Genomic DNA, 25,359 nt, shown 5'->3' on the forward strand with positions numbered 1-25,359 from the left:
CATTGATAAATTTAAATGTCCAGTGTTCAACAAAAAATCACAAGGCACATAAAAAAACAGGAAAGTATGGCTCCTTCAGAAGAAAAAATAAGTCAACAGAAACTGTCCCAGAACAAAAGGGAGGTTTATTTCTATAAGCATTTATGTTAAAAACAAGACTTGTGTTGAAAAACAATATTTCAACAGGTAGTCGCACAATAAATGTTCTGGTTTTAAAAACAAGAATGATGTCAAATCAAAAATATATATATAATTTGCAAATATCTTCTTTTGTTTTCTGGGTTATCTTTTCACTTTCTTTTTTTCACTTTTTATTTTGTATTGGGGTATAGCTGATTAACAGTGTTGTGACAGTTTAAGGTGAACAGTACAGGAGCTCAGCCATACATATGCATGTACCCATTCTCCCCCAAACTCCCCTCCCATCCAGGCTGCCACATGACCTTGAGAGTTCCACAGCACTCTGAAGCTTTCGATTGGAACATTTAGTCCATTTCCATTTAAAGCAATGATTAATATTTGTGCATGCGTGCTTAGTTGCTCAGTCATATCTGCCTCTGCAGTCCCATAGACTGTAGCCCACCCGGCTCCCCTGTCCATGGAATTGTCTAAGCAAGAATACTGGGGTGAGTTGCCATTCCCTTCTCCAGGATATCTTCCCAACCCAGAGATCAAACCCAGGTCTCCTGCATTGCAGGCGGATTCTTTACAGGCTGAGCTACCAGGAAAGCCCGTTATTGGTATTTATTGATATTAATAGATATGTATGTACTGCCATTTTGTTCATTGTTTTGCAGTTGTTTTTATTTCCTTTTATTCCAAGAAAAAAGAAATCTTTTTCCTTGATGACTATCTTTAGTGTTACGTGGAGTCCTTTCTCTTTTCTGTGTGCGTATCTGTTATATAGGCTTTTGGTTTGTGGTTACCATATAGGTTCATATATTGACAGATGAATATTTTAAGCTGATGACCTCTTACATTTAGACACACCCTAACAGTACTACATTTTTACCCTGCCACACACATTTTGTTTTTAATAATCACATTTTACATTTTTATTTATATTTTTAGCCCTTTAGACCAATTTATTTTATATCCATTTAATATATCATCTGGGACTTCCCATGGTTCAGTGGCTAAGACTCTGTACTCCAAAATGCAAGGGCCCCAGGTTTGATACCTGGTCAAGGAACTAAATCCCACATGCCGCAACTAAGACCTAGCGCAGCCAAATAAATAAATAATAAATATTAAAAATATATATATATCATTCAGCAAAGTATAATAAAGTTTATAACTGGGTGCATAACAAGGTAACTGTAAACAATTTAATACCACTGAATTGTATGCTTTAAAATGGTATAATTGGTAAATTTTTACAGTGTACAGTTGGGTAAGATGGTAAATATTATGTGTATCTTACTGCAATTATTTAAAATTTTACTAAGAAAAAACATATTAGAGTATCTTTAGTATATTGACTTCATTTTTCGTACATGTACATGTGGAGGTTTCAGTGGTTAAAATTCTTCAAATAGTATTTTGATTTACTTAAGCAGATTACTAAAATGGACTGGAATGTGTGAATTTAACTCAGATGACCATTATATCTACTACTGCGGGCAGGAATCCCTCAGAAGAAATGGAGTAGCCATCATGGTCAACAAAAGAGTCCGAAATGCAGTACTTGGATGCAATCTCAAAAACGAAAGAATGATCTCTGTTCGTCTCCAAGGCAAACCATTCAATATCACAGTTATCCAAGTCTATGCCCCAACCAGTAACGCTGAAGAAGCTGAAGTTAAACGGTTTTATGAAGACCTACAAGACCTTTTAGAACTAACATCCAAAAAAGATGTCCTTTTCATTATAGGGGACTGGAATGCAAAAGTAGGAAGTCAAGAAACACCTGGAGTAACAGGCAAATTTGGCCTTGGAATACGGAATGAAGCAGGGCAAAGACTAATAGAGTTTTGCCAAGAAAACGCACTGGTCATAGCAAACACCCTCTTCCAACAACACAAGAGAAGACTCTACACATGGACATCACCAGATGGTCAACACTGAAATCAGATTGATTATATTCTTTGCAGCCAAAGATGGAGAAGCTCTATACAGTCAACAAAAACAAGACCAGGAGCTGACTGAGGCTCAGATCATGAACTCCTTATTGCCAAATTCAGACTTAAATTGAAGAAAGTAGGGAGAACTGCTAGACCATAGAGATATGACCTAAATCAAATCCCTTATGATTATACAGTGGAAGTAAGAAATAGATTTAAGGGCCTAGATCTGATAGATAGAGTGCCTGATGAACTATGGAATGAGGTTCGTGACATTGTACAGGAGACAGGGATCAAGACCATCCCCATGGAAAAGAAAAGCAAAATGGCTCTCTGGGGAGGCCTTACAAATAGCTGTGAAAAGAAGAGAGGCGAAAGCAAAGGAGAAAAGGAAAGATATAAGCATCTGAATGCAGAATTCCAAAGAATAGCAAGAAGAGATAAGAAAGCCGCCTTCAGCGATCAATGCAAAGAAATAGAGGAAAACAACAGAATGGGAAAGACTAGAGATCTCTTCAAGAAGATTAGAGATACCAAGGGAACATTTCATGCAAAGATGGGCTCGATAAAGGACAGAAATGGTATGGACCGAACAGAAGCAGAAGATATTAAGAAGAGGTGGCAAGAATACACAGAAGAACTGTACAAAAAAGATCTTCACGACCCAGATAATCATGATAATGTGACCACTAATCTAGAGCCAGACATCCTGGAATGTGAAGTCAAGTGGGCCTTGGAAAGCATCACTACGAACAAATCTAGTGGAGGTGATGGAATTCCAGTTGAGCTGTTTCAAATCCTGAAAGATGATGCTGTGAAAGTGCTGCACTGAATATGCCAGCAAATTTGGAAAACTCAGCAGTGGCCACAGGACTGGAAAAGGTCAGTTTTCATTCCAATTCCAAAGAAAGGCAATGCAAAAGAATGCTCAAACTACCACACAGTTGCACTCATCTCACATGCTAGTAAAGTAAGGCTCAAAATTCTCCAAGCCAGGCTTCAGCAATACGTGAACCGTGAACTCCCTGATGTCCAAGCTGGTTTTAGAAAAGGCAGAGGAACCAGAGAACAAATTGCCAACATCCGCTGGATCATGGAAAAAGCAAGAGAGTTCCAGAAAAACATCTATTTCTGCTTTATTGACTATGCCAAAGCCTTTGACTGTGTCGATCACAACACACTGTGGAAAATTCTGAAAGAGATGGGAATACCAGACCACCTAACCTGCCTCTTGAGAAATCTGTATGCAGGTCAGGAAGCAAGAGTTAGAACTGGACATGGAACAACAGACTGGTTCCAAATAGGAAAAGGAGTACGTCAGGGCTGTATATTGTCACCCTGCTTATTTAACTTATATGCAGAGTACATCATGAGAAACGCTGGGCTGGAAGATACACAAGCTGGAATCAAGATTGCAGGAAGATATATCAATAACCTCAGATATGCAGATGACACCACCTTTATGGCAGAAAGTGAAGAGGAGCTAAAAAGCCTCTTGATGAAAGTGAAAGAGGAGAGCGAAAAAGTTGGCTTAAAGCTCAACATTCAGAAAACAAAGATCATGGCATCTGGTCCCATCACTTCATGGGAAATAGATGGGGAAACAGTAGAAACAGTGTCAGACTTTATTTTTGGGGGCTCCAAAATCACTGCAGATGGTGACTGCAGCCATGAAATTAAAAGATGCTTACTCCTTGGAAGAAAAGTTATGACCAATCTAGATAGTATATTGAAAAGCAGAGACATTACTTTGCCGACTAATGTCCGTCTAGTCAAGGCTATGGTTTTTCCTGTGGTCATGTATGGATGTGAGAGTTGGACTTTGAAGAAGGCTGAGCGCCAAAGAATTGATGCTTTTGAACTGTGGTGTTGGAGAAGACTCTTGAGAGTCCCTTGGACTGCAAGGAGATCCAACCAGTCCATTCTGAAGGAGATCAACCCTGGGATTTCTTTGGAAGGAATGATGCTAAAGCTGAAGCTCCAGTACTTTGGCCACCTCATGCGAAGAGTTGACTCATTGGAAAAGACTGATGCGGGGAGGGATTGGGGGCAGGAGGAGAAGGGGACGACCTAGGATGAGATGGCTGGATGGCATCACGGACTCGATGGACGTGAGTCTGAGTGAACTCTGGGAGATGGTGATGGACAGGGAGGCCTGGCGTGCTGCGATTCATGGGGTCGTAGAGTCGGACACGACTGAGCGACTGAACTGAACTGAACTAATAAGCAGATTACATCAAAAACAACAGGAGCTGACCTTGGTTATTATCTGTAATTGGTATTTGATCAGACCCATTAAATATTATAGAGACTCCATTAAGTCACATGATGGATTTCTGTACCTTGATTGAGGGAAGTATATTCTGGTTTTTTTAGTGATTTATTGCTAGGACAGTCCAAGTGGATGGTCATCTCCTCCTCACTGTGCTGACTTTCACTTTTCCTCACGTCCTTACTATGCAGAGGATGGGAGGAAGGACGGACAGACAGCAGAGTTCTGTGATGTCCTCCTGTGTTTCCACAATGTTAATCAGAGCCTGAAACATTGCCCCTTTAAACTCTGTCCCCAGATATTCCTAGACAGAGAAGCAGTGTCATATAGTATTAACACTGAAGCTGAAACTTACTTTTTATAATTTAAATAAAGCTTGATTTAAACTAAGGATAAAATGTCTTGATACACATAAAGAAGAAAGAGTTTTCATATTTTATCTTTTAAAAGGAATGTAAACTTGACAATTTTGGTATGATTTGACACAAACAATTTATATAATTTTCAAATGCTTTTAAAATAAAACCCAAGATCTATTCCTTGAATTCTTTGCCCTTGAAATTGTTTATTGAATACAAGTCTGTTGCCCAATTAAAAAATATTTAAATAAAGCCTAAGACTCTTAATTGCAAAATTCTGTGGAAAATAACAGGATGGCATTTGTATTATGAATCTGAGACTCCATTTATGTTGCATTTTATGCATGAATTTGAATATTGAACACTTCTTCCTTTTCCTTGCTATTTCAGTAGTAAGTTTATCTTACAAAAATTATTCTGTAAGTCTTCCAGGGTCCCCTCCAGTCCTAATGTTGATCACTCCAACAAAATCAACACTTCATCTTTGAATGCAGTTTGTCACACATGGCAGAAGGTTTTCTGTTAGAAATTTGAAACCTAAGTTGCTTTTTTTTTTCTTTTATAAGAGAACTGATTTCAGTTTGGTTCATCCTATTTCTGCAGACCCTCCCAAGTTCTTGCCCATATCCTCCACACCTCAGCCTGAGCGACGGCAGCCACCCCAGAGACGACATTCCATTGAGAAGGAAACACCCACTAATGTGAGACAGTTCCTGCCGGCATCCAGGCAGAGCTCCCGGTCTCTCGTAAGTGGCCCACAGACTCTGCAGAGCAACTTGTAAGCAGTTAGAGACCTGGAATCATTAGTTTCCTTGAGAAGCTTCCAGAAGCTAGAATGAACTTTATAATAACCTTATTTGTTGTTATTAGCTGAAGAAAACCAATCCTAAGAGTAACCAAGTCAAATCTGACATTCTTTGTTCATTTAAAGTACTTTTCTCCCCCGGAACACTTATTTATGGTTGAAAGTATGGATATTTATTAAAGAAACACTTTTTTCCTTTCAAATGCCACTTAAAAATTGTTGAAACTAAACAGAAAACTTAGTGAAGTCTGACTACAGTAGACTCCTATTGAGGTAGATATCCAAAGGGAGAATTTTGATTCATAAAAATCCATTGTTCCTTGCTTTCAAGCATGTTTTGTGATACTGGAGTCACTGCAGATGTTTGGATGGGTTGACAGTTTGCGCTGTTTTCCAGAGACGTCCAGGCTCACGTCATAGCTATTCACTTACCAGGCAGGGGATATAGCCCAGGAGGTCCTTCCAGGAAGAGGCAGCAGATCTGCCAGAGGAAACCTGCGAAGGTTCTTTCTGTCCCACTTGACTTCCCAAATACCGGCACTGTTGAGGTTAACCTTAAAATTAGCAGTGTAAAGACACTGTCAGATTAACTACAAGGAGTATTTGGCTGGTTCATGTGTGCTAAATTGCTTCAGTCATTTCAGACACTTAGCGACCCCCATGGACTGTAGCCCACCAGGCTCCTCTGTCCATGGGATTCTCCAGGAAAGAATACTGGAGTGGGTTGCCATGCCCTCCCCTAGAGGACCTTCCCAACCCAGGGATCGAACCCAAGTCTCTTACGTCTCTGGGGTTGGCTGGCGTGTTCTTTCCCACTAGCACCACCTGAGAAGCCCTGTTGGCTGGTGAATAGAAACTTTACCAAGGAAGGCCATTAGGTGTCTTCCTGGCACAGGGGAGCTCAGTGTGTATGGTCAGGCCGTGAGCTGCTTTTGTGGAGGAGGAGAGCAAGGTACAACCAACATGCCTTTGCAGAGAAGAGGCTTAGTGAGCAGGCAGGGGAGCCATGGTCTGTGCAAACTGGTATTTGTTCACAGAACTCCGCCCCCTCTGCCTACCTCTAGGTCCCAGCTGAGATGCAAGAACCTCCAGATCAAAATCCTGACTTTTCTTGCCAGTAGCTTATCATGGGAAATCCATAAAATCCTACTCCTTTAGTGGCAGTGGTGTCTAGTTTTGTAAGTATTGTTTTTAAAAGTATGAGTTAGCTATTTTTCTAAGAAAACACTGAATCATTTTGCATTTATAAGGTCTCAACTAAAGACAGCAGAAAAGTCTTTTGTTGTTACTGATTTTCATTTATATTGGACCTTCCCCCCTTTCCTCCTGGGGTTTCCCAGGTGGCGCTAGTGGTAAAGAACTCGCCTAACAATAATGTAGATACAGGAGATGCTGGTTCAATCCCTAGGTCAGGAAGATCCCCTGGAGGAGGGCATGGCAATCCACACGAGTGTTCTTGCCTGGAGAATCCAATCCCATGGACAGAGGAGACTGGTGGGCTGCAGTCCATGGGGTTGCAAAGAGTCGTACAGAACTGAAGAGGCTTAGCACCCTTTCCTCAGGATGTTGAAAGTGTACTTTTTTCGTCATTTGGTCAGATGACTGGGGACAGCGCCCTCCGAGTAGGGGAGGGGTGGCTGCTGGGTGTGTGTTTCTACTGTCATCTTGGGCCTGCATCCCGCAAACCTGTGTGGGAGATAAGAGTTCACAGGACAGCTGAAGTGTTGCTGTGTGAACTCAGATTCTCCAGCTGTGACTTTGTGGTTGATTTCCTTTTGACACACATGGATGCAGATGATGGCCTGGAGACTCATGTGGAAACTAACATTAAGGCCCTCCGTGGTGTTTTTGTTTTTCTTTCATGCTCTATAATGGTTCTGTATCAGTCACTCATGTTCAGCAGTATTGTCTCCATTTCTTCTCCCCTGCCGTTCTCTTCCCCATACGTATTGTTCAGGTTCCAAGGATGACCAGAGCATGGCCAGCGCCGCCTTTCCGACCACTTTTTTCTACCCTCCAAACAGCTTCTCTGCTCGGCTCTCACCCTTTGGAGGCAGCCATGCTGGGGGTAGCAGGGGCTGTTTATTATCTGTGTGAGAGAGCTTTTACCAGCAGGTGGAGACACACACAGGTTGGCCTCCTGCGGGCTCTGGGAATTACCTTCCTCTGTCTCTGGTCGTGATGCCTCAGCTGCCGCACTCTGCACAGATTAACAGCTTAGATGGACACTTTGCTTCTGACCGTTGATTCCAATCTTTGGTAGATGCATAGATCACACCATGATCTCAAATGACAGGATGATAGTGAAAGGACAACAAACTCAGAATGCAGCAGCGTCAGGGAGCCTGTGGGCAGAGCTTCTGAGGGGCCTGATGGAAAGGCATTCCCGCCAGCCTCCCCTAGAAGCAGTCATCCACACTCAGCTGCCCAGCCAGGGAGCCACAGGGATTCTTCCTTCTCTCCAGCTCCTGTACAGCTGTGTTATGATGGTCAGGATGGTTGTTACAAAAATCCACCCTGCTTCTCTGTACAGAGAAATCAAGTTTTCTTTTATCGATGTGATTATTTAAAATACTCGTTTTGTAGTCTTTGAGATTTTCATACAGAATACACTTTTTATAGAAAGTATAATTTCCAGACCTCAGTAGCATAAAAAGCCTTGGGACCGTCTTCAGGCTTCCCCTGCGCGCAGTGCGACCTGTGTGGCAGCAGCCTGCCTGGCTCTGGGGTCCTTCCTGTTGACCAGACCTGTTCTTGATAAGCAAACAGCTGCTAGATTCTTTGTTATTCTTTATTACCCATCTTGGTTCAGAAAAGAAACTGAATGTAAATGAGGTACAACAGATTACTTTCTCTTCATTTGGCATGAAATTCAGGCTCAATCCTGTTTTTCTTTCTTGATCTGGCCATGTGAGCACGTGGTCAGATGCAGGAGTGGCATTTAGTACCACCCCTCCTGCTGTTTCTGAAGATCTCTGACATTTTGTTTTTATTTTCAACCCTCCCCAGTCTGTCTACAGACTTAGTCTACAGATGACTTTAGATATATAATTTACCTTGAATTTTAAAGATGAACTTGAAAAGAGAGTAATTAAACTTAATATTTGCTCTTTTAAAGTGTGCTTTCCTTTGGTTTATTAAAAACTAAAAAGGCTGTTTTGGATAATTGTCAAATCTCTCCAAAACACTATAAAATGTGACTGTTTGTGTTTCTCCAGCTCAGTAACAGATGACACACTGTGCTCTCTAATTCTGTGCTGGCTTAACTCCAACGCCTTTTGAATGGTAAATAAAACCAGAATATTTAACAGAAACCCAGCCATTTTAGTGACATACGTACAGTGAGTTCTAAAGGCACCACAGCTGCTCCTGTAGTGTATTGTAATCTCTGAAAATTTAAGATTTAGCTTCCCGTTTCTAAATTTGGGAGCTATCCTGCAGCACAGAGCAGCCAGAGAATCAGAGTCTTGCTGCTCTGGCCCCTGGTGTCTGTGCCGGGCCAGGACCCAAGTTCCATGCCTGCTGTAGCGTGACCAGCCCCTCATGACGGGGACAGGGGCTCAGCTCGGGGTGGGGCATGAACCCTGAGTGCTCTTCACATTTTGCGGTATGAAGACCTGGGGTAATTTGGCTTTGGGGATGCTGAATCAATATTTTTTCATCATCAGTTTAAAAAAAATAAAGCCAGTCTATAATTATTAATTTTCTTTCATGTTGCATTAAAGTTTTGTTGTCCTTGGGAAAGCACCAGATTTAAAACATTAGCATTTGACCTGATGGAAGCTATTTACCAAAGGACAATCTGCTTGAAATTCTAAAAAAAAAAGAACATGAACACCAAAACAACACCACTGTTTCTTATTTTATCTGACAGAGCAGTGGATTTGGGTATGGTTCAAAGCAGAAAGTCGAAAGTAGGCTCTGACTGAGCCCGTCTGTGTCTTGAGGCTGAGGAGAGGGCAGTGCCTGCTATCAGGGTTGCAGCACATCTCACCGCCTGTGTCACACTGTAAGGTTGCCATCTTCCTAACAACACGGCCACCAATCTCCGGAGCAGTCTTCTTCTTCTTTTTTTTTTTTTTTTATAATTTTTATTTATTTTTAAATTGAAGGCTAATGCTTTACAGAATTTTGTTGTTTTCTGTCAAACCTCAACATGAATCAGCCATAGTGAAGTGAAATCGCTCAGTCGTGTCCGACTCTTTGTGACCCCATAGACTGTAGCCTACCAGGCCCCTCTGTCCATGGGATTTTCCAGGCAATAGTACTGGAGTGGATTGCCATTTCCTTCTCCACGGAGCAGTCTTCTGTTTGCTAGATTCGTATATAGGTAGTCATGCTCATCGCTGATGAATAAAGACGACTGTAAAGACTTCTTAACGACACGTCAGAAGCTGAGAAAAGTTGCTGTTCAGTGTGTGCAGCTGGCGCATTAGTCTGAGCACAGTTGTGATGTCCAGCACTCAGAGGCCGTCGTGTCCCAGTGGACATACACACACTGTTCTCAGAGCCGAGCAAAGCACAGTAAATACTGGACATGCCAACTGAAGCCTGTTATCTTTGAGAGCTCTTCCTACTGAGAGAAAATTGTGTGATGGTGGGATTTTTTGAGTATTTAGACATTCTAGAGCACATGATATAATCTAATAAACTATCCTCCCATCCTCCAGATACTAAGCTGTTCATCTTAAAAATCCAACTGCAGGATCTTTTCTAAAACATTTTTAGCAAATTTAATCTTTCCTAAGTTAGCTTGAACAGAGATAATTTTGTAATGACTATAAGCAGCAGTAATTCTGCAAATTTTCTTTTTTTACAGTAAATGCTAATGTTTGTCAAGTTTGCAGCATAGATTTGTTTTTCTCAGATTAGAAGACAGAACTGAATGTTAAATCTCCATGAACTGCATCCAGTCTCGTGCTTTCTTGTTTGGCTTGTCTGAGTCCAGAATGCCTGTGCACAGCACTGCTGTGTGTGTGGGTGTGAGTTCCAGTGTGTGCACACCGAGGGCACGGGTTTGTGAGGCCCACATGCTGTGGGCACACAGGACATGTCTTTCTGCTGGGTCCACAATCAGTGCAGGGCCAACTGGGAGCAGGCAAGAGGCTCTTTATTCAGTGGGATCAGTTACATCAGCGTCATCCTCCATAATCCCGTGTGGAAAAGTGACAAGGGCTCTGGAGTGCATGGGGCAGCCCAACAGGAGTGTCTGCTGGCCTCCGGGTCCAGTTCACTGACACCATTAGGAGTTTTCAGGCTGTGCTGATGTAACTTACCACTAAATAACGTTTCTCAGTGTCAGTTACTAACCATCTTCTTTGGGCTGTTCTGGGTACCACAAATCAGTGTTTAAAACTGTACCAGTATTGTAGATTTGCTGTTTACCTTTGAGCAGATAGTATACAACAGAAAGTTACATACTGTCTTTGTGTATCAGGAGAAAATGGACATAAGTTTGGTTTAAAGCAGCAACATTTCCCCCAGATTTCAGGATACAGATACTCAGCTCCCCTTCAGGGACTGGAGATGTTTCAGATGCATCTGAACACACATGAGAAACTTCTGTTACCGGAGGTCTTGGTTGGCTAGTGCTGCCTGGGACCTGGCAGTTTCCTGCTACCATCTGGGTGTGATCAGAGATTGTGGTCCCCAGAGCGAGCCAGCTTTGCCCCAGGGTTTCCTGGGAGCCTCTTTCTTCTTTGGCGCTACTAACCAGGGCCCTGAAGTGGAGGGGACATGTTCTTGCTGGAGGGGGTGGGGCTTCTTGCTCACATGGATTCTGACTTTCAGGAGGAGTTCTGCTACCCGGTGGAGTGCCTGGCACTGACCGTGGAGGAGGTGATGCACATTCGTCAGGTCCTGGTCAAAGCAGAGCTGGAAAAGTACCAACAGTACAAAGATGTCTACACGGCTCTGAAAAAAGGAAAGGTAGAGCCCTTTCCAGTTGGCGGGTCACGCAGGCACTATCTGCTGCCAGGTGGCACGGGGCTTTGGGGGCTCCAGGGGCCAGAGGCTTACCCTCTGCCAGGCAGTCCCTGTTCCCTTCCTCACAGAAGTATTATTTCTCCCACAGAAATAGAAAACCATAAGGTTTAAAACCACTGTAATAAATAATGGTGTGCCTTCCTAAAACCAGGTCTGCTCTTGGTTGTTAAACTTTTAAAAGATTATTGAAAAAATATATCTGAGAAGCACAGGACACTTTTTTAGAATCTTCAGATAGCTTCCATGATGGCAAGACCCTTAAGAGCTATGGCCTTTTTCTCCCGTTTAAAAGTAGAATTATAATCAAATACAGAGCCAGATTGTAACTGTCACAGAATCAAACTTGGTAAAAGGGTCTCTAAGTACTCTTCTCCCTTTGTCTACTAAGACTTTCCACATATAAATACGTGTTTAGATGTACAAATTAGGAAATTTACTGTTGGCAATTCTTTTTTCTCTTTTAAAATTTCTGTTTTTTAGCTTTGCTTTTGTTGCCGAACCAGAAGGTTTTCCTTCTTCACCTGGTCTTATACCTGTCAGTTCTGTAAGAGGTAAGGCTTTTTGTAATTGATGACAGTAGTCAAGGAAACACTTCCACTGTTTCATCATTTTTCTCACAGGAACAATAGTAGAAATAATCCAGTGTTATTATGTGCCATGCTTATGAGTTACTACAGCAGTTGCTGCAACAGTGGATGGTTATTTGATATTAAACCTGGAAAATTTTTCTCTGTGTTTATGTATTCAAGATAGTTCTAATAATAATATGACATGTTAGAATGGAAAAAAATAGATGTGACTCTCAGGTGAACCCACAATAGACAAGAAAATTCCAGACATTAAGTTGATCCTTTCACAGGACATAGCATTAAGTTTTACAGACTGATGGTCTTTTTGGCAAGCCAGTTTTATCAGTTTGTTTCATTCTGGTGGTAGAACTGGAGTTTGGGGGACCAACTGTAGACAGGTAGAGGCATGCAGTCTTTGGCTTAACTCTCCAGTCATATCCATGGAATCACGCTAAGTAACCCTTCTGATTTTGTATACAGGCCGGTGTGCTCACAGTGTTGCAAAAAGGTAAGCCGAGCTCAGTAAAGTCATAGCTTGTGCTGATTTCAGTGACTCTGCCTCTCCAGCAGTCCTGCTTATTCTGTTTTATTTGGGATCATAGATGCGGCTGCCCTCCAAGCCATACTCCACCCTTCCTATCTTTTCACTGGGACCATCTGCCTTGCAGAGAGGGGAAAGCTGTATGAGGCCAGAAAAACCCTCCACTGGCCACCATCGGCCACTTCGGAGCATTGCCAGGTGAGGAGGCTTGGGTCTCCAAAGTGTCCTTTGTGAAAGAAGAAAGCACTTTCAAGGACTGTGGTGACATGGTGGGATATTGGCTTGAGGGACACATGGGTGGGTTGGTTTTAATAGTTTTGACTTATGCAACTCTCCAAAAGTAGCATGTCAAGGATAATGGCTAGCTCTTTGAAAGACACAATCTCCTAGTTTAACTTTTTTTCTACTTTGGAAATAATTACTTTTATGTATCCTTTAAAAGTCATCTTTAAAACTGTCCTTTTCAGTGGAGTTGAAAACTTGCATGTAAGAGTCTAATCTTTCTTTCCTTTAGTTTTGAAAAAAATATTTTTAATCCTGTGTTTACTGTGGTCTGCAATAGCTGACTTACATTCCTAACATAAAGACAGAAATAAAGCTTTAAGCCAAGAGCTGGCATTTTAAAAGGAAAACATGCGTGGGTATCAGTCACTGTGTTCAGGTTAGCATTGGTCTTTAAGAAAGACAGGAGGAAGGCAGACCAGCTCAGGTTCCAAGGTGACAAGACCCAAGGGGCAGGGTTTTACACACCAGCAGCCCCTCCATCTGTGATTGACCCTAGAATTGGTGCCAAATGCTGGATGGTGGCCATTCAGCATGTCAAGGTCTGTGGACAGTGAGGTGAGGGAGTTGGAAGCTCCTCAGACCTGTGTCCGAGGCTTCTGCCCTGTGCTCAGCCCCTATCCTGGGCTCTTGAGTTTGGGCTGCTGTCCATGGGCTCAGGACAAACAAACATGGCTGCTGTTCTTTCCTGTACTTAATTCTACGTTCCTGTTTGGTTTAATTAAAATATGAGTAGATGATTCCTAGTTATTTCCAAAAACTATCCAAAACATTTACGGTGATGTTGGTCTAGTTAACTCCAGCTCTCTGGAATCCAAATAGTCACCTGCTGCTGCTAAGTTGCTTCAGTTGTGTCCAACTCTGTGACCCCATAGACGGCAGCCCACCAGGCTCCCCCATCTCTGGGATTCTCCAGGCAAGAACACTGGAGTGGGTTGCCATTTCCTTCTCCAATGCATGAAAGTGAAAAGTGAAAGGCAAGTCCGACTCTTCACGACCCCATGGATTGCAGCCTACCAGGCTCCTCCATCCATGGGATTTGCCAGGCAAGAGCACTGGAGTGGGGTGCCATCGCCAAAGACAATTGCTGTGGTTAGGGAGGTATATTTGGTAAATACGAAAATAAGAAAGCTAGTCCAAAGATAATTTTCACGTTGTATCATAGGATTAAGATAAATTTACTTCAGTTTTCTGTAGTTTTCTGACCTACTATCAAGAGTTAAATAATGTTCATTAACCATGACATGGGGTCACTGAAAAAGAACTTGAAGTTTGCATAATCAGTGGGGCGTTAGCAACATGTACTTCATTTCAGTTAGCATTCATGAACTGTGTGCAGTAGGTGAATACTCTGAATATCCTATTTTACAAAAATTCTATAAGGGGTACTAAGATTTTTAATAAAACATGTTTCCTGGTTTTTTAAAAATATTTTGAATGTTGTCACCAGTTATAACTTCTTTGGACGAATATGATATGGGCCAATCACCACCTATTCCATCATATTTTGGCAACAAATGTGCTTTTTCTACATGTATTTTCTTAGTATTGCAGTAGAATTCTTAAACAATAATGGATATTTTAAATGTTTTTTTCAAGATTGTCCTCAAAATCCAAGTCTGTGGACAAATCAGATGAAGAACTCCAATTTCCCAAAGAGCTGGTGGAGGACTGGAGTGCTATGGAGGTGTGTGTGGACTGCAAAAAGTTCATTTCTGAGATCATCAGCTCAAGCCGCCACAGTCTGGTGTTGGCCAACAAGAGAGCTCGATTGAAGAGGAAGACACAGTCCTTCTATGTGTCCTCAGCAGGCCCCTCAGAGTACTGCCCCTCAGAGAGGACCATCAGTGAGGTCTGAGCCCTGTGCCTTCCTGTGGGAGTTGCATTCCTATGAGGACACTGAGTGGGCTGTCACTGTCTCCTCACCGTGGTTAACAGACTTGGGTTTGCATGAGAATCAGGGTTTTGCTGTGTCACATTGTTCCACAGACTAAATGCTGTGTTCATGTCAATTGATAACACATGACCAGTCGCCAGTTGCTCATCTGTACTAAGAGGACAGTAGTTTGAAACTTGATTTTGTGTGATTATAGATTTGGAGGCCAGAAACTTTCCTCTTAGTTCTTTACTGTGCCTGAAATAATGTTCTAAGGCAGAAAGGTTCTCGTGTGAGGAATCAGTCTAGCACAGGCTTAGAGGCCAGCTCGGTCTAAGCAGTAAGTCATATTGGCATTTCCACTGACAGTGTTCCTACCTGATGAACACAGACCCCTGGAGGCCTCACCGCACAGAACCTGCAAGGGTTTGCTTGTGCGTCAAACAGGTTTTAAGTTATTGTTGCTCTGAGACACTTGGGAAGGGCTCTCGACTGCCTCCTAGGACAAAGCATCTGAGCTGTAGGCCTAGGGGGGTGCCTGTGTCCCTGGGCAGCAAGGCAGTATCCCCTGAGCAAGTGCTAGGCTGTCCTTACCTTTAATGTATTAAAACAGTTACTAGTAGTTCTATATTGGAGGTCTAAGAAAGTTTTGTGGCATCATGGGACAAAGGCAGGCTAGAAGTTTGTCCAGAAGCTCAGTATTTTGGCCTCTTAGAAGAAGGGCTATGAGCACCCACCTTTCCAGCAGCAATTTTCATAACTTTACAGTCTCACCATCATGACTGAATTAAGCCACAATTTGGTACATAAGGTCTCAAACTGAAATTTATTTTTATAAATGAATTTTAAAGGAAATCCATGGTCTAGTCTTTTAAAATTGGATGCTTTTTGCACATTTTCCTTGTAAGCGACTTGAGTGGGTAGGGTGGGCTTTGATGAAGCCAAGCTGGAGGCAGCACCATACACGTGTCATTTCTCAGCTGTGTGGTCCATTCCGTGGCATCTCTCTCTGTGGTTCTGGTTGGCTCAGTGGTGACCAGCCAGTCACATTCACAAGCCTGGTTAATGAGCCAGGCCGCTTTCTGACACTGTGGGACACATCTGCAGTCAGCACTGGAGACAGCACTGCTCACCAAAAGGCATGGCAGTCACTCCACGCCCCCTCAACAACATTTCTATAGGGAATTAACAGTAATACCTCAGAACTGCTCTGGTAGTGGTTTTTCATGGTTGAAATTTATAAGTTAGTAAATTGCTTAAAATTACTTACACTTACAAAATAAACTTTACCAATTGACTAAAGTAATTAATGCATGTTAACAATTTGTATTTGCATGTAAAAGTGGGCCACCAGAAAACCCTGATTATGGAAATATTTGTTTTAAAGAGGCTCCTGTGAGAGCTTAAAATGTTACATTGAGTGAATCTTGTTTGTACAGTTTTCCAAGGGACAGTTTCAACTCTAGACCCCTGATGGTTTGGCTTGAGCCTCTAGACCATCCCCAGGACGGGGGCAAGGAAGACAGTGAGAGGGGCGGGGGTGGGTGTTTGTGTCAATGGAAAAAACAGACCCAGGAAAGTGTGCTTTTTAAAATAATGACTAGTTTATAGGTGTTTCTAAAATACAAAAAGCTAACCCCTCCCCCAAAATGAAAATCCCATTCACATGGCAAAATCTAGCCCATGTGGTCCTTGACTTCACTGCTCCAGGTCTGTGACACTGTTCAGCTATTGGGACATCGTGAGTGGCAGGTTTCCATGGGACAGTTTGCACAAAGAGTAGAAAAGGGCACATGGCACAGCTGAGATTGTAGCAATCAAATCCGCATCCCTTTCTGGTGCCAAACAAATCCCCGCACTCAATCCTCCCGCATCCGTGGCGTGTCCGCCACCTCAACCAAACTGGATAATTCCAGAGACTCATCCACTGCTGGCCTGTGGGGCATGCTTTCACAGTCTTTAGCCTTGCCCCCCGCCCGCCCTCGTTCTTGGGATCCCAGGCTGGTCTTTGTGCTGCTTCTGGCACTTACTTCTGATCTGACGACAGCGTCGCTGGCTGGCTGTCCTCAGGTGGAATCTGATGTGTGTCTGCGCACCAGCCTCATTCTCACCCTCTCCCTCCAGGCTGAGAACACTTTCATTTCACTTCTCACAGTTTAACTTTCTGTCAGTGTCAGGAAAGATAGCAAAGCTTGTAAATACTGTAATATATTTATTGGTATTTGGAGGGCATTCATTCAGTGGACAGTGAGAATTAACTCTCCCAACACAAGTAAAAGTTAAGTACATCAACTTAATAGTCTCACTAGATTTCAAGTCTTAAGCCTTTCAAATTAAACCAGAAAGTTGTCATGTAGGAGTTTTTAAAATGATCTTACATTTGATGAGATCCCATGATCTCATAAACTCACATCATGTGGTCAGCACCATGAACTCATGCCATGAATTTTTTAAGACTCTTATTTTTCTAATTGTATTAATAAATGTTGGACTGGATTTTAGGTGTCACATAGGAAAGTTTTAAATTATATTGCTATTTGCTAGTACAAAATAGCAGACAATTTTGTACATGGAGAACTGTTGAAGGGCCATGGAGAAATGTGTACACGTTGACCTGGCTTCTTGCGTGTATAAAGTCCAGGCACTGCTGGCATTCAGCGTAACGACGCTACCAAACATTTTCCATTAAAGTCTTTTAAAATTTATTGAGGAGAAAATAAATGACTTTCCATCATATGTTACGTGTGGAGTTCCTATTATAAAATGGTGCTATCTTTTGGTGACTAGCTGTTTGAAACCACCTAGGTTGGAAACACAAAATACATTTATGTGACATCAGCAGTTTACGATCAGCTTGAGAAATACAACCTGCAAGAACCACACTGGGAAAATAAATGAAAATGAGCTGCCACTGTAACTCTGCTGAGTCACCAGCCTGCTTCCTTTGTCACCTTGCAGGGTAGAAAACTAAAATCTACAGATAATTTGTTTCCATAGTTAGTTATACAATATTTAGAAAGACAAAGCTTTCTTTTTTCCTAAATAGAATTCCTTATGGTATGTGTTCTTATAATGTCCCATGAAACAAAATTTCTTGTAGCTCTTAAAGGCTTGAGTTTAAACCCAGAATGAATTTAGGAAGGTTCTGTCTTTATGTCAATTAAAGAGCATCCTTGGCCTTTTATGTGCCTTAAACCTTAGGTGATACTGAGTGTGATATTAATCCATTACTTATTTGCCAGATGTATGACAAGACCTCAGCTCGAAAGCCACATGCTCACTGACTGAGTCCAGGGCACAGCCCTTGCCTTGCTGCTCCTAGGTTCTGGAGACATCGGGACCAGGAAGGGAAGCTCGGCCTCCCTTATTCAACTGCGCCTTTCTTTCTCCTTTCCAGCCCCTGGTGAGGAGAAGCTGTAGAGTTGCAAATCATTAGTCTAGAACTCCATAAGGAGAACTGTTGTGGGTAAGGGCTGGATTACACCCTGATGTGTCAGGACTCCAGTTCTGCTCTCTGCAGAGTGTGCATACATACATACACAGCCATCAGAATGCACCTCTTTCCCTCATGGGGACCTCTGGCCCACATCTAGAAATGTCTCCTTTGGCTCATCCAAAAAAAAAAAAAAATTAAGAGCTAAGAACCTACTTAATATAAAACTCTGCTTACACTAGTTAAATGCTCAGGTGCAGTTACCTGGCAGATTGAATTCACAGTGCTGTCCCACTAAAATGTGCATGGTGTGTATACTGATGTATTTTAGAATAGATGTCACTCTGTGGAACATTCTCCAGCTGTTTTTGCTATGGGGTTTTGATGCCAGTGGCACAACCTCAGCCTCTTAACATGTGCACTATTCACAGAGGATGTCAAAGGGCTCCAGCACTGACAGGACACAGTACTCATGAAGCAGGCTCCTGAAAGCTGGGGCATTAAGGAGGTCACTTGTGTCCCTGGGGCTTAGAAGCTGAGGGATCACCTGCATGTTCCACTCACCTGGGGGCCCGACACTGGTTCCTGTTCTGGGATGCTCTCAGAGTGGCTCTGGTGCATCTATAAACTGAAGGAAGGAGGGAACTTCCTCCCCTAGGGAGCAGTCGGCACAAGAGGGGCAGCCTCACTGGAAGGTGCCCTTCTGCATGTACTTCTTGGCTTTGGTGTCCTGTCATTGCAGGAACTGTCAGTCAGTCCCTGGCCTACCTCCCCTGTTCCTTCCCCTGCGGTGACACAGCAGAAAAGGTCACATCCAAACTTTGCTGGGAGTGCAGTGTTCGGGAGAGTGGGAATGCCAAAGAGAGGATTTCTGGAAAGCTTACCTGAATACCAAATTCCTCAGCAAATGTGGTGTAAAAGCTATGGGCAATCACAGAGAAGGAAGGAGGAGCAGAATGATTCTGCAAAGGTGGACAGACCTCCTTAACAGTGTAGCTCCTACAGCAGAGCCAAAGCTGAACGTGAAAACAGAGCAGCTTCTTGTTTAAAGGGAAGAAACTGTGATCTTAGACACCCCAAAAGCAGAAGATGCCTGAGAAGATTTCAGCTGTCCATAAGAAAGGAAAGATGACTTGGGTCATCCTGTCACAAGGTTATCTCAGGAGTCAGACCCATAGACTGTGAACTTGAACTGAGCACCGTGAACTTACGGCTCGACATCCCCACTTCTGTGTGGCTCCCTGCAGCAGCCTAAGGCATTCCTCATGGTGCATCTGGTGGCAGACACAGCTTCATGGTACAAACAGGCTCACTCTGCTCCACAATGGTAGCCACTGGCAGAGAGAGCTCTGTAGGACCTAAGGGCTTCCACCTTGATAATTGGGGGAAAAACAACCATAAATTAGTGAAGCAGAGCCTGGTCTCAGGTATGCAAACTGGCTCTGACTCAGTTGCTCCAGCTTAGCAGTGGAACAACCCTTAGTCCTCACACGCTGGGAAAGCCATGCAGTGCTTCCTGACTTCAGCAGTGAGGCTGTTGTATGTGGTCGTCTCCAGGTCACTTTAACCAGGACAAACATGACGTGGGGTCAGAGTATCCATGCTGCAGACGCTGAGCAGTGAGTCACTGAGAGCCCGAGTCATGGAACAGAAAGTGGGAGGAATCTCTTCAATTCGCACTCACCCTTTCACTGGAGCCAAGTGTCATTAAACAGTACTTCTCTGTACTGACAAACCTGATTATGGCAAAGAGAGGTTCAGTTTTACTATTTGCTATAAAAAAATCTGAGTTCATCTCCCCAAATTTAAAAAGAGATGCACTGACACACATTAATAACAAGCAAAAAAACAACCCCCTTTTCACCTGCCGTTTTGTGCCAGCACCATCCAGTTACTGTGGTTCATCTCCCAACCTGCTGGATGCAAAGGCATGGTCTCTTTTGGTAGGTCTTGTCCTGCAATGTGACATGTGCCCCGCTGCGTGACGTGTCCCACTGCAGACGTGAAGGGAAGCGAGTGGCTGGGTAGGGTGGGGAGTGGGTACATGTAACACACAATTTAATTGCATTAAATGGAAACAAATGTTCAGACAAATCTTGCTGTTCAGCTTAATTTAAAAAAACAGTTACCACAGCCACAGCGGAGGTGGGGGTCCCCAGTCTACGCACCTCCCATTGTGGTCAGGGATCCTCAGCCTAGAGGCTTATTTCTTTGGCCCTCTCAGCCCAGATTAAAAATATCCAGGGCCAGGCAGATGCTCTTTCCCTGCGAAACTCCATCAGTGAGCAGGTGCAGTAGTGGATTGGAGCCCTCGTATCATTCACGCCACTGTTCACCTCCTGCTTCTGCCTCACACGGCTGCACAGAATGTGCCCCCTCCCCTGGCACAGCTGCTTCCGGTAGCTTCTGGACTCCCATGTCTGCAGTACTTGCTGCTGTTCATCCTCTGCTCCATCGCACATAGCATCTACTACACTGTTCCACGAAGACACGGATCTTTGTCAGATTTCTTCACTGCTACATCCCTAGATTTGGAAAACTATCTTGCATGCAACAGGTGCTCAATAAATGTTTCTGGAGTGAATGGATGAATTGAGCAGGTTCAATATGGAAATAAGAATAAGTCAACAATACAAAGAGAACCATTAACATGTCTTCCAAACAACTGACATGGTGTGTAGTCAGTGCGCTTTACCACGTTAAGTGCCATGCAACAGCCATATTCTTCCTTTAAGGCAGGAGTAAAACCCAAAGTCAGAAGTCACTGCAGCCCAAAGGTGGCTGATTAGAATTGGGAGGCCTGAGGCAGCAGCTTCTGCAGCTGCTGGTTCCCTGGAGCCCGCAGAAACCCCACTCTTGTAAATGCCACTCACCACATGCTCATCTCCAGGCTCCCGTCCACTCAAGAGCCCTGGTGGAGCCACCATGCACAGCCCAGCCTCCAGACCGGCTTTTTCCATTAACACATTGGTGGGCAGATATCAGAGACCCTGGAGACCTATAATTGAACTGCTGTGTGAACTCAAATCATGTGTTCATCAGCACTGAGCTCATACTCAGGACCTTTTTACTAATGCCCCTTTCAAAGGATGATAGTTAACACTTACTAATCATAACATTTTGATTAAAATTTATGTGCCAACTGGGCTGAAATAAAACATCCCAAATGCCTTCAAATTTGTCATATTAAAACAGTTTGGCCAAGAAAAGAAAACGGAAGATATGAAAATAACCTTTATATTAGATAATACATTTTTAAATATTTTGCTGGGTTTTAGTAGCAAATACTAGCTCCCAGTAGTTGAGCATGTTACTGATTTCACTTGCCTGATGCACAGCAAAACCACCCTGCCAACTCCAGGCTGTGAAGGAAAGTACAGCATTTACTGCAGGATACCAGCACAGAGTTAGCACAGAGAACAGGCAGCTTGTGACCAAACAGCCAAACTCCCTGACAGCTTTCAGGTAAGCGTTTTTATTTTTTTAATATGTATTTTAAAATATTTATTTATTTGACTGTGCCAGGTCTTAGTTGTGGGATGCAGGATCTTCAGTCACAGCATGTGGGATCTAGCTTCCTGACCAGGGACTGAACCCAGGCCCCTTGCATTGGGAATATGCAGTCTTAGCCACTGGACCATCAGGAAAGCCCCCAGGGAAACGTTTTTAAAGGCAAGGTGAGGGAGAGGGTCAGGGGTGCCTGATCACTTGTGGACGTTTGTCCTGACTGGTGGGTGGTGCAGTAACGGGGTGGTATTTCTAGAATCTACATCATCAACCATCTGGTTCCAACCACTCGAGGGGTCTGCCTGCTGATTGTCAGCATGCAGCTAACTTTTCCACTTGATGGGGGTTACTATCAGCAAACCATCTCAGGACAGGGCTCAAAATATTACCTAAAGCCCTTGGGGAGGAACTAAAGGTCCCTGACTTTGTTTAATGGCTAAACTATCATTGCTTTGACCTGCTTGACTGTTGCACTTGCTTCTCCATTTTTGCACTTCTCTGATTAAATTTGCTCTTTGGAAACTGGGCAAGGGCTAAGAGGCTAACATTTTTCTACCAACGAGAGGTGGGGAACACAGGATGGTGGGGTTTGTCACCAGGAAGGCCCCACAAGGTCCTGCTTGGTTTCAAGCACGTTTCCACACCAGGTGCTGTGTAAAGCACTCTCAGCCACAATCCTGATACTCAGCTCTAAAGCAGGTGCTGTGCATGCACTTGTTGTCTATCTGAAAGATGGGAATATAGCCAGGTAGATATTTGCCCAAGGTCAAACCTCTAGCCCAGCATCACATGTGAGGTCCAGCCCTGTGCTCATAACCCTGCTTTCTCTCCACCTGCCTTCCCCACTGAGGGCTATGATTCTGAACCCAGGCCTCAAGTTCCAACATACTCAGTGAGCACCCAGGGCTGTGCATGCAAAGAAAACATCTCATCTCTGCTTCTGATCAGAAAAATATGTATGTGAATAGTTTAGGAAAAATGGTCCAAGGTGATATAAACCTCTAGGAATTTATAGTAAGTTGCGAGCTGGTGTCAGTCAAGAACACTCCTGGAAACAGATTTCACGAAGAGAGGGGGCCCAACATCCCCCAAAGTGTGGCCTGATGATACCTGGATCAGAATCATCTGGGCCTGTGCTTAGGCCTTGGTTTTGATTCCTTCCAAAAGGTAATGAGAGCAGTCATTGAGGAAACTGACACAACATATTAAACACCACATACAACAAACCTATAGCTAACATCATTCTCAAGGGTGAAAAGCTAAGAGCATTCCCTCTAGGATCAGGAATAAGACAAAGATATCCACTGTTGAGACTCTGATTCAACATAGTGTTGGAAGTCCTAACCATGGCAATCAGAGAAGAAAAATAAAAAGAATCCAAATTGGAAAAGAAGTAAAACTGTTACTGTTGGCAGATGACATCATACTACACAAAGAAAATCCTAAAGATGCTACCAGAAAACTGCTAGAGCTTATCGATGACTTCAGTAAAGTTGCAGCATACAAAATTAACATACAGAAATCTCTTGTATTCCTGTGCAATAACAGCAAAAGATCAGAAAGAGAAATTAAGGAAACAATCCCATCTACCATCTCATCAAGATAAATAAAATAGGAATAAACATATGAGGGGACAACAGACCTGTACTCTGAAAATTATAAAATGCTAATAAAAGAAATCAGAGATGATACAAACAAATGGAAAGATATATACCATGTTCTTGATTGGAAGAATCAATACTGTCAAAATTACTGTATTACCCAATGCAACCCCTACCAAATTACCAATGGCAGACTTCCCTGGTGGTCCCATGGTTAAGACTCCACTCTTCCAAAGCTGTAGTTACAAGGGATTAATCTATAAAATACACAAACAGCTCATGCAGCTCCGTATCAAACAGAACAACCCAATCAAAAAATGGACATAAGATCTAAACAGACATTTCTCCAAAAAAGGGATACAGATGGCCAAAAAACCCATAGGACACCAACATCACTATCAGAGAAAGAGAAATCAAAACTATAATGAGGTATCATTTCACACTGGTCAAAATAGCCACAATTTTCTTCCAGAGTTTTCTTTCACATACACAGGGATTTATTTTAAGGAATTGGGTGCCCTAATTTTGAAGGCTGCCAAGTCCAAAATCTGCAGGGTGGGTTAATTAAGATTCATTCAGCACCCTACTGGTTAGTTTAGGTATCTTGACTAAAACCCAGAGTTCTACAAAAGTTGATTCCATTGTCTGGGTTTTTTTTTTTTTTTTTTTTGCCAGCTTATTGTTTGTTTCAATGCGGGGACTGATTCTCAGAGCACCCACATCTGCCATTTTCCATGATATCACTATTTTTTTGAAAATTTTTAACCTTTAATTTTGAAATTAATGTAGACTTACTGGAAGCTGCATACCCTTCACCCACTTTTTCAGTAACGTGTGACATAATTGTAGCACAGCACCACAGCCAGGAATTTAACATGCGCAGTGCAGCACAGAGCGCTTTTAGAAGATCACTTCAACAAGGCTTGGCTGTATGAAATTTCACATCAGGGACAAAGAGACCCTAAAAGCTTTCAGAAAGGAAAAAAAAAATAATAAAGCCATATACAGAGGCTCAGGAAGTGAAGTGGAAAACAATGGAGCAGTGCCTTCAAAATTCTGAGAACAAGTATTTTTATCTACATTTATATGTCCAACCAACCTTTGAGTGAAGAGTGGGAAGAGAAGGGACATTTTTAGATGTGTCAAGTCCTAGAAGCTACTGTGGCATGTCCTTCCCCATTTTATGGTGAAAGAGAAGGCAGGGAGGCCAGGAGACAGGGCTCCAGGAAGGGAGAAAGGCCAACAGCCATTCGGCTGCTGGTCAGAGAGTAAGACGGGCCTCCGGGAAGGACAGCACCAGGGGAGTGAGAAAGGCGCCGTGCAACCTATGGGGTTTGAGCTGCAGGAGAGGACACTGTGAGGTGCTGCGAGAGCAGGTGAAGAATGTGGGGGCATTCAGCCAGGGACTTTGAAAAAACAAACAGATGAAAAGGAAAACACAATTATTACCTCCAAGGGGAGAAAAGCTACATAAAGACAATATAGAGACTCCCTTGGCGGTCCAAAGCAGGGGCTCAGGTTCCATCTCTGATCAAGGAACTAGATCCATATACCACAACTAAAGATCCCTCATGCTACAACTAAGACCAGACCCAGTCAAATAAATGTTTTTCTTTTAAAAGAAAATATAATTAACGTATAGCTTTTCACTTGGTAATAAATAGTAGTTATGTATGTTTTAATTATAGAAACAATGATTTTAACCATAAGTTATAACACAGCTATACTGGAGATGGGAAGATGTGAGAGAGAAAATAACCATCTATCATAGCAGGAAGTCAACAGATTTCATCTAAAATTGTTGAATCAAGAAATAGCAGAGTATGCTCATGTATTTTAGGAATCTAACAGTAATTGCCAAAACTGCCAAGAGAGTCTACAGAAGGGTAGAAGCATCCTCTGTGGAAAGGGTAAGAGGGATTGTTTTTGTCATAAATCTTTTAACTATTTTACCTTTAAAGCTATGTGCATAAAAGTCTCAAAAATAAAAATGTATTTTAATTTTGGATTGGAAATATTAATATCAAAGGAAAACAGTACCTAAAAAAATGTGGTAGAATACAGTT

At 42.8% G+C, this 25,359-nt stretch overlaps 2 protein-coding genes across 4 annotated transcripts in view; one reads left to right on the forward strand and one right to left on the reverse strand.

The window, feature by feature from the left end:
- Positions 1 to 24,273, forward strand: part of SPIRE1 (spire type actin nucleation factor 1) — a 148,987-nt gene extending 124,714 nt beyond the window's left edge. Inside the window, exons 11-18 of one of the 2 annotated variants that reach the window (XM_040264585.1) lie at positions 5,298 to 5,440; positions 7,457 to 7,630; positions 11,290 to 11,427; positions 11,965 to 12,035; positions 12,534 to 12,561; positions 12,656 to 12,792; positions 14,476 to 14,728; positions 18,617 to 24,273. In XM_040264585.1, coding sequence (XP_040120519.1) covers positions 5,298 to 5,440; positions 7,457 to 7,630; positions 11,290 to 11,427; positions 11,965 to 12,035; positions 12,534 to 12,561; positions 12,656 to 12,792; positions 14,476 to 14,728; positions 18,617 to 18,661 — 989 coding nt within the window. In that variant the 3' untranslated portion in view covers positions 18,662 to 24,273. Of the gene's footprint in view, positions 1 to 5,297; positions 5,441 to 7,456; positions 7,631 to 11,289; positions 11,428 to 11,964; positions 12,036 to 12,533; positions 12,562 to 12,655; positions 12,793 to 14,475; positions 15,608 to 18,616 lie in introns of those variants that run through there. The other variant, XM_040264586.1, reaches the window with a different exon arrangement.
- Positions 15,560 to 25,359, reverse strand: part of PRELID3A (PRELI domain containing 3A) — a 45,698-nt gene continuing 35,898 nt past the window's right edge. Inside the window, exons 7-9 of one of the 2 annotated variants that reach the window (XM_040264595.1) lie at positions 19,070 to 19,201; positions 16,783 to 16,916; positions 15,560 to 15,927 (exon numbers count right to left, since the gene is read on the reverse strand). The gene's annotated coding sequence lies outside the window, so the exon portion shown is untranslated. Of the gene's footprint in view, positions 15,928 to 16,782; positions 16,917 to 19,069; positions 19,202 to 25,359 lie in introns of those variants that run through there. The other variant, XM_040264597.1, reaches the window with a different exon arrangement.

Source organism: Oryx dammah, unplaced genomic scaffold (genome assembly GCF_014754425.2).
Source record: "Oryx dammah isolate SB20612 unplaced genomic scaffold, SCBI_Odam_1.1 HiC_scaffold_22, whole genome shotgun sequence".
Lineage (NCBI taxonomy): Eukaryota > Metazoa > Chordata > Mammalia > Artiodactyla > Bovidae > Oryx > Oryx dammah.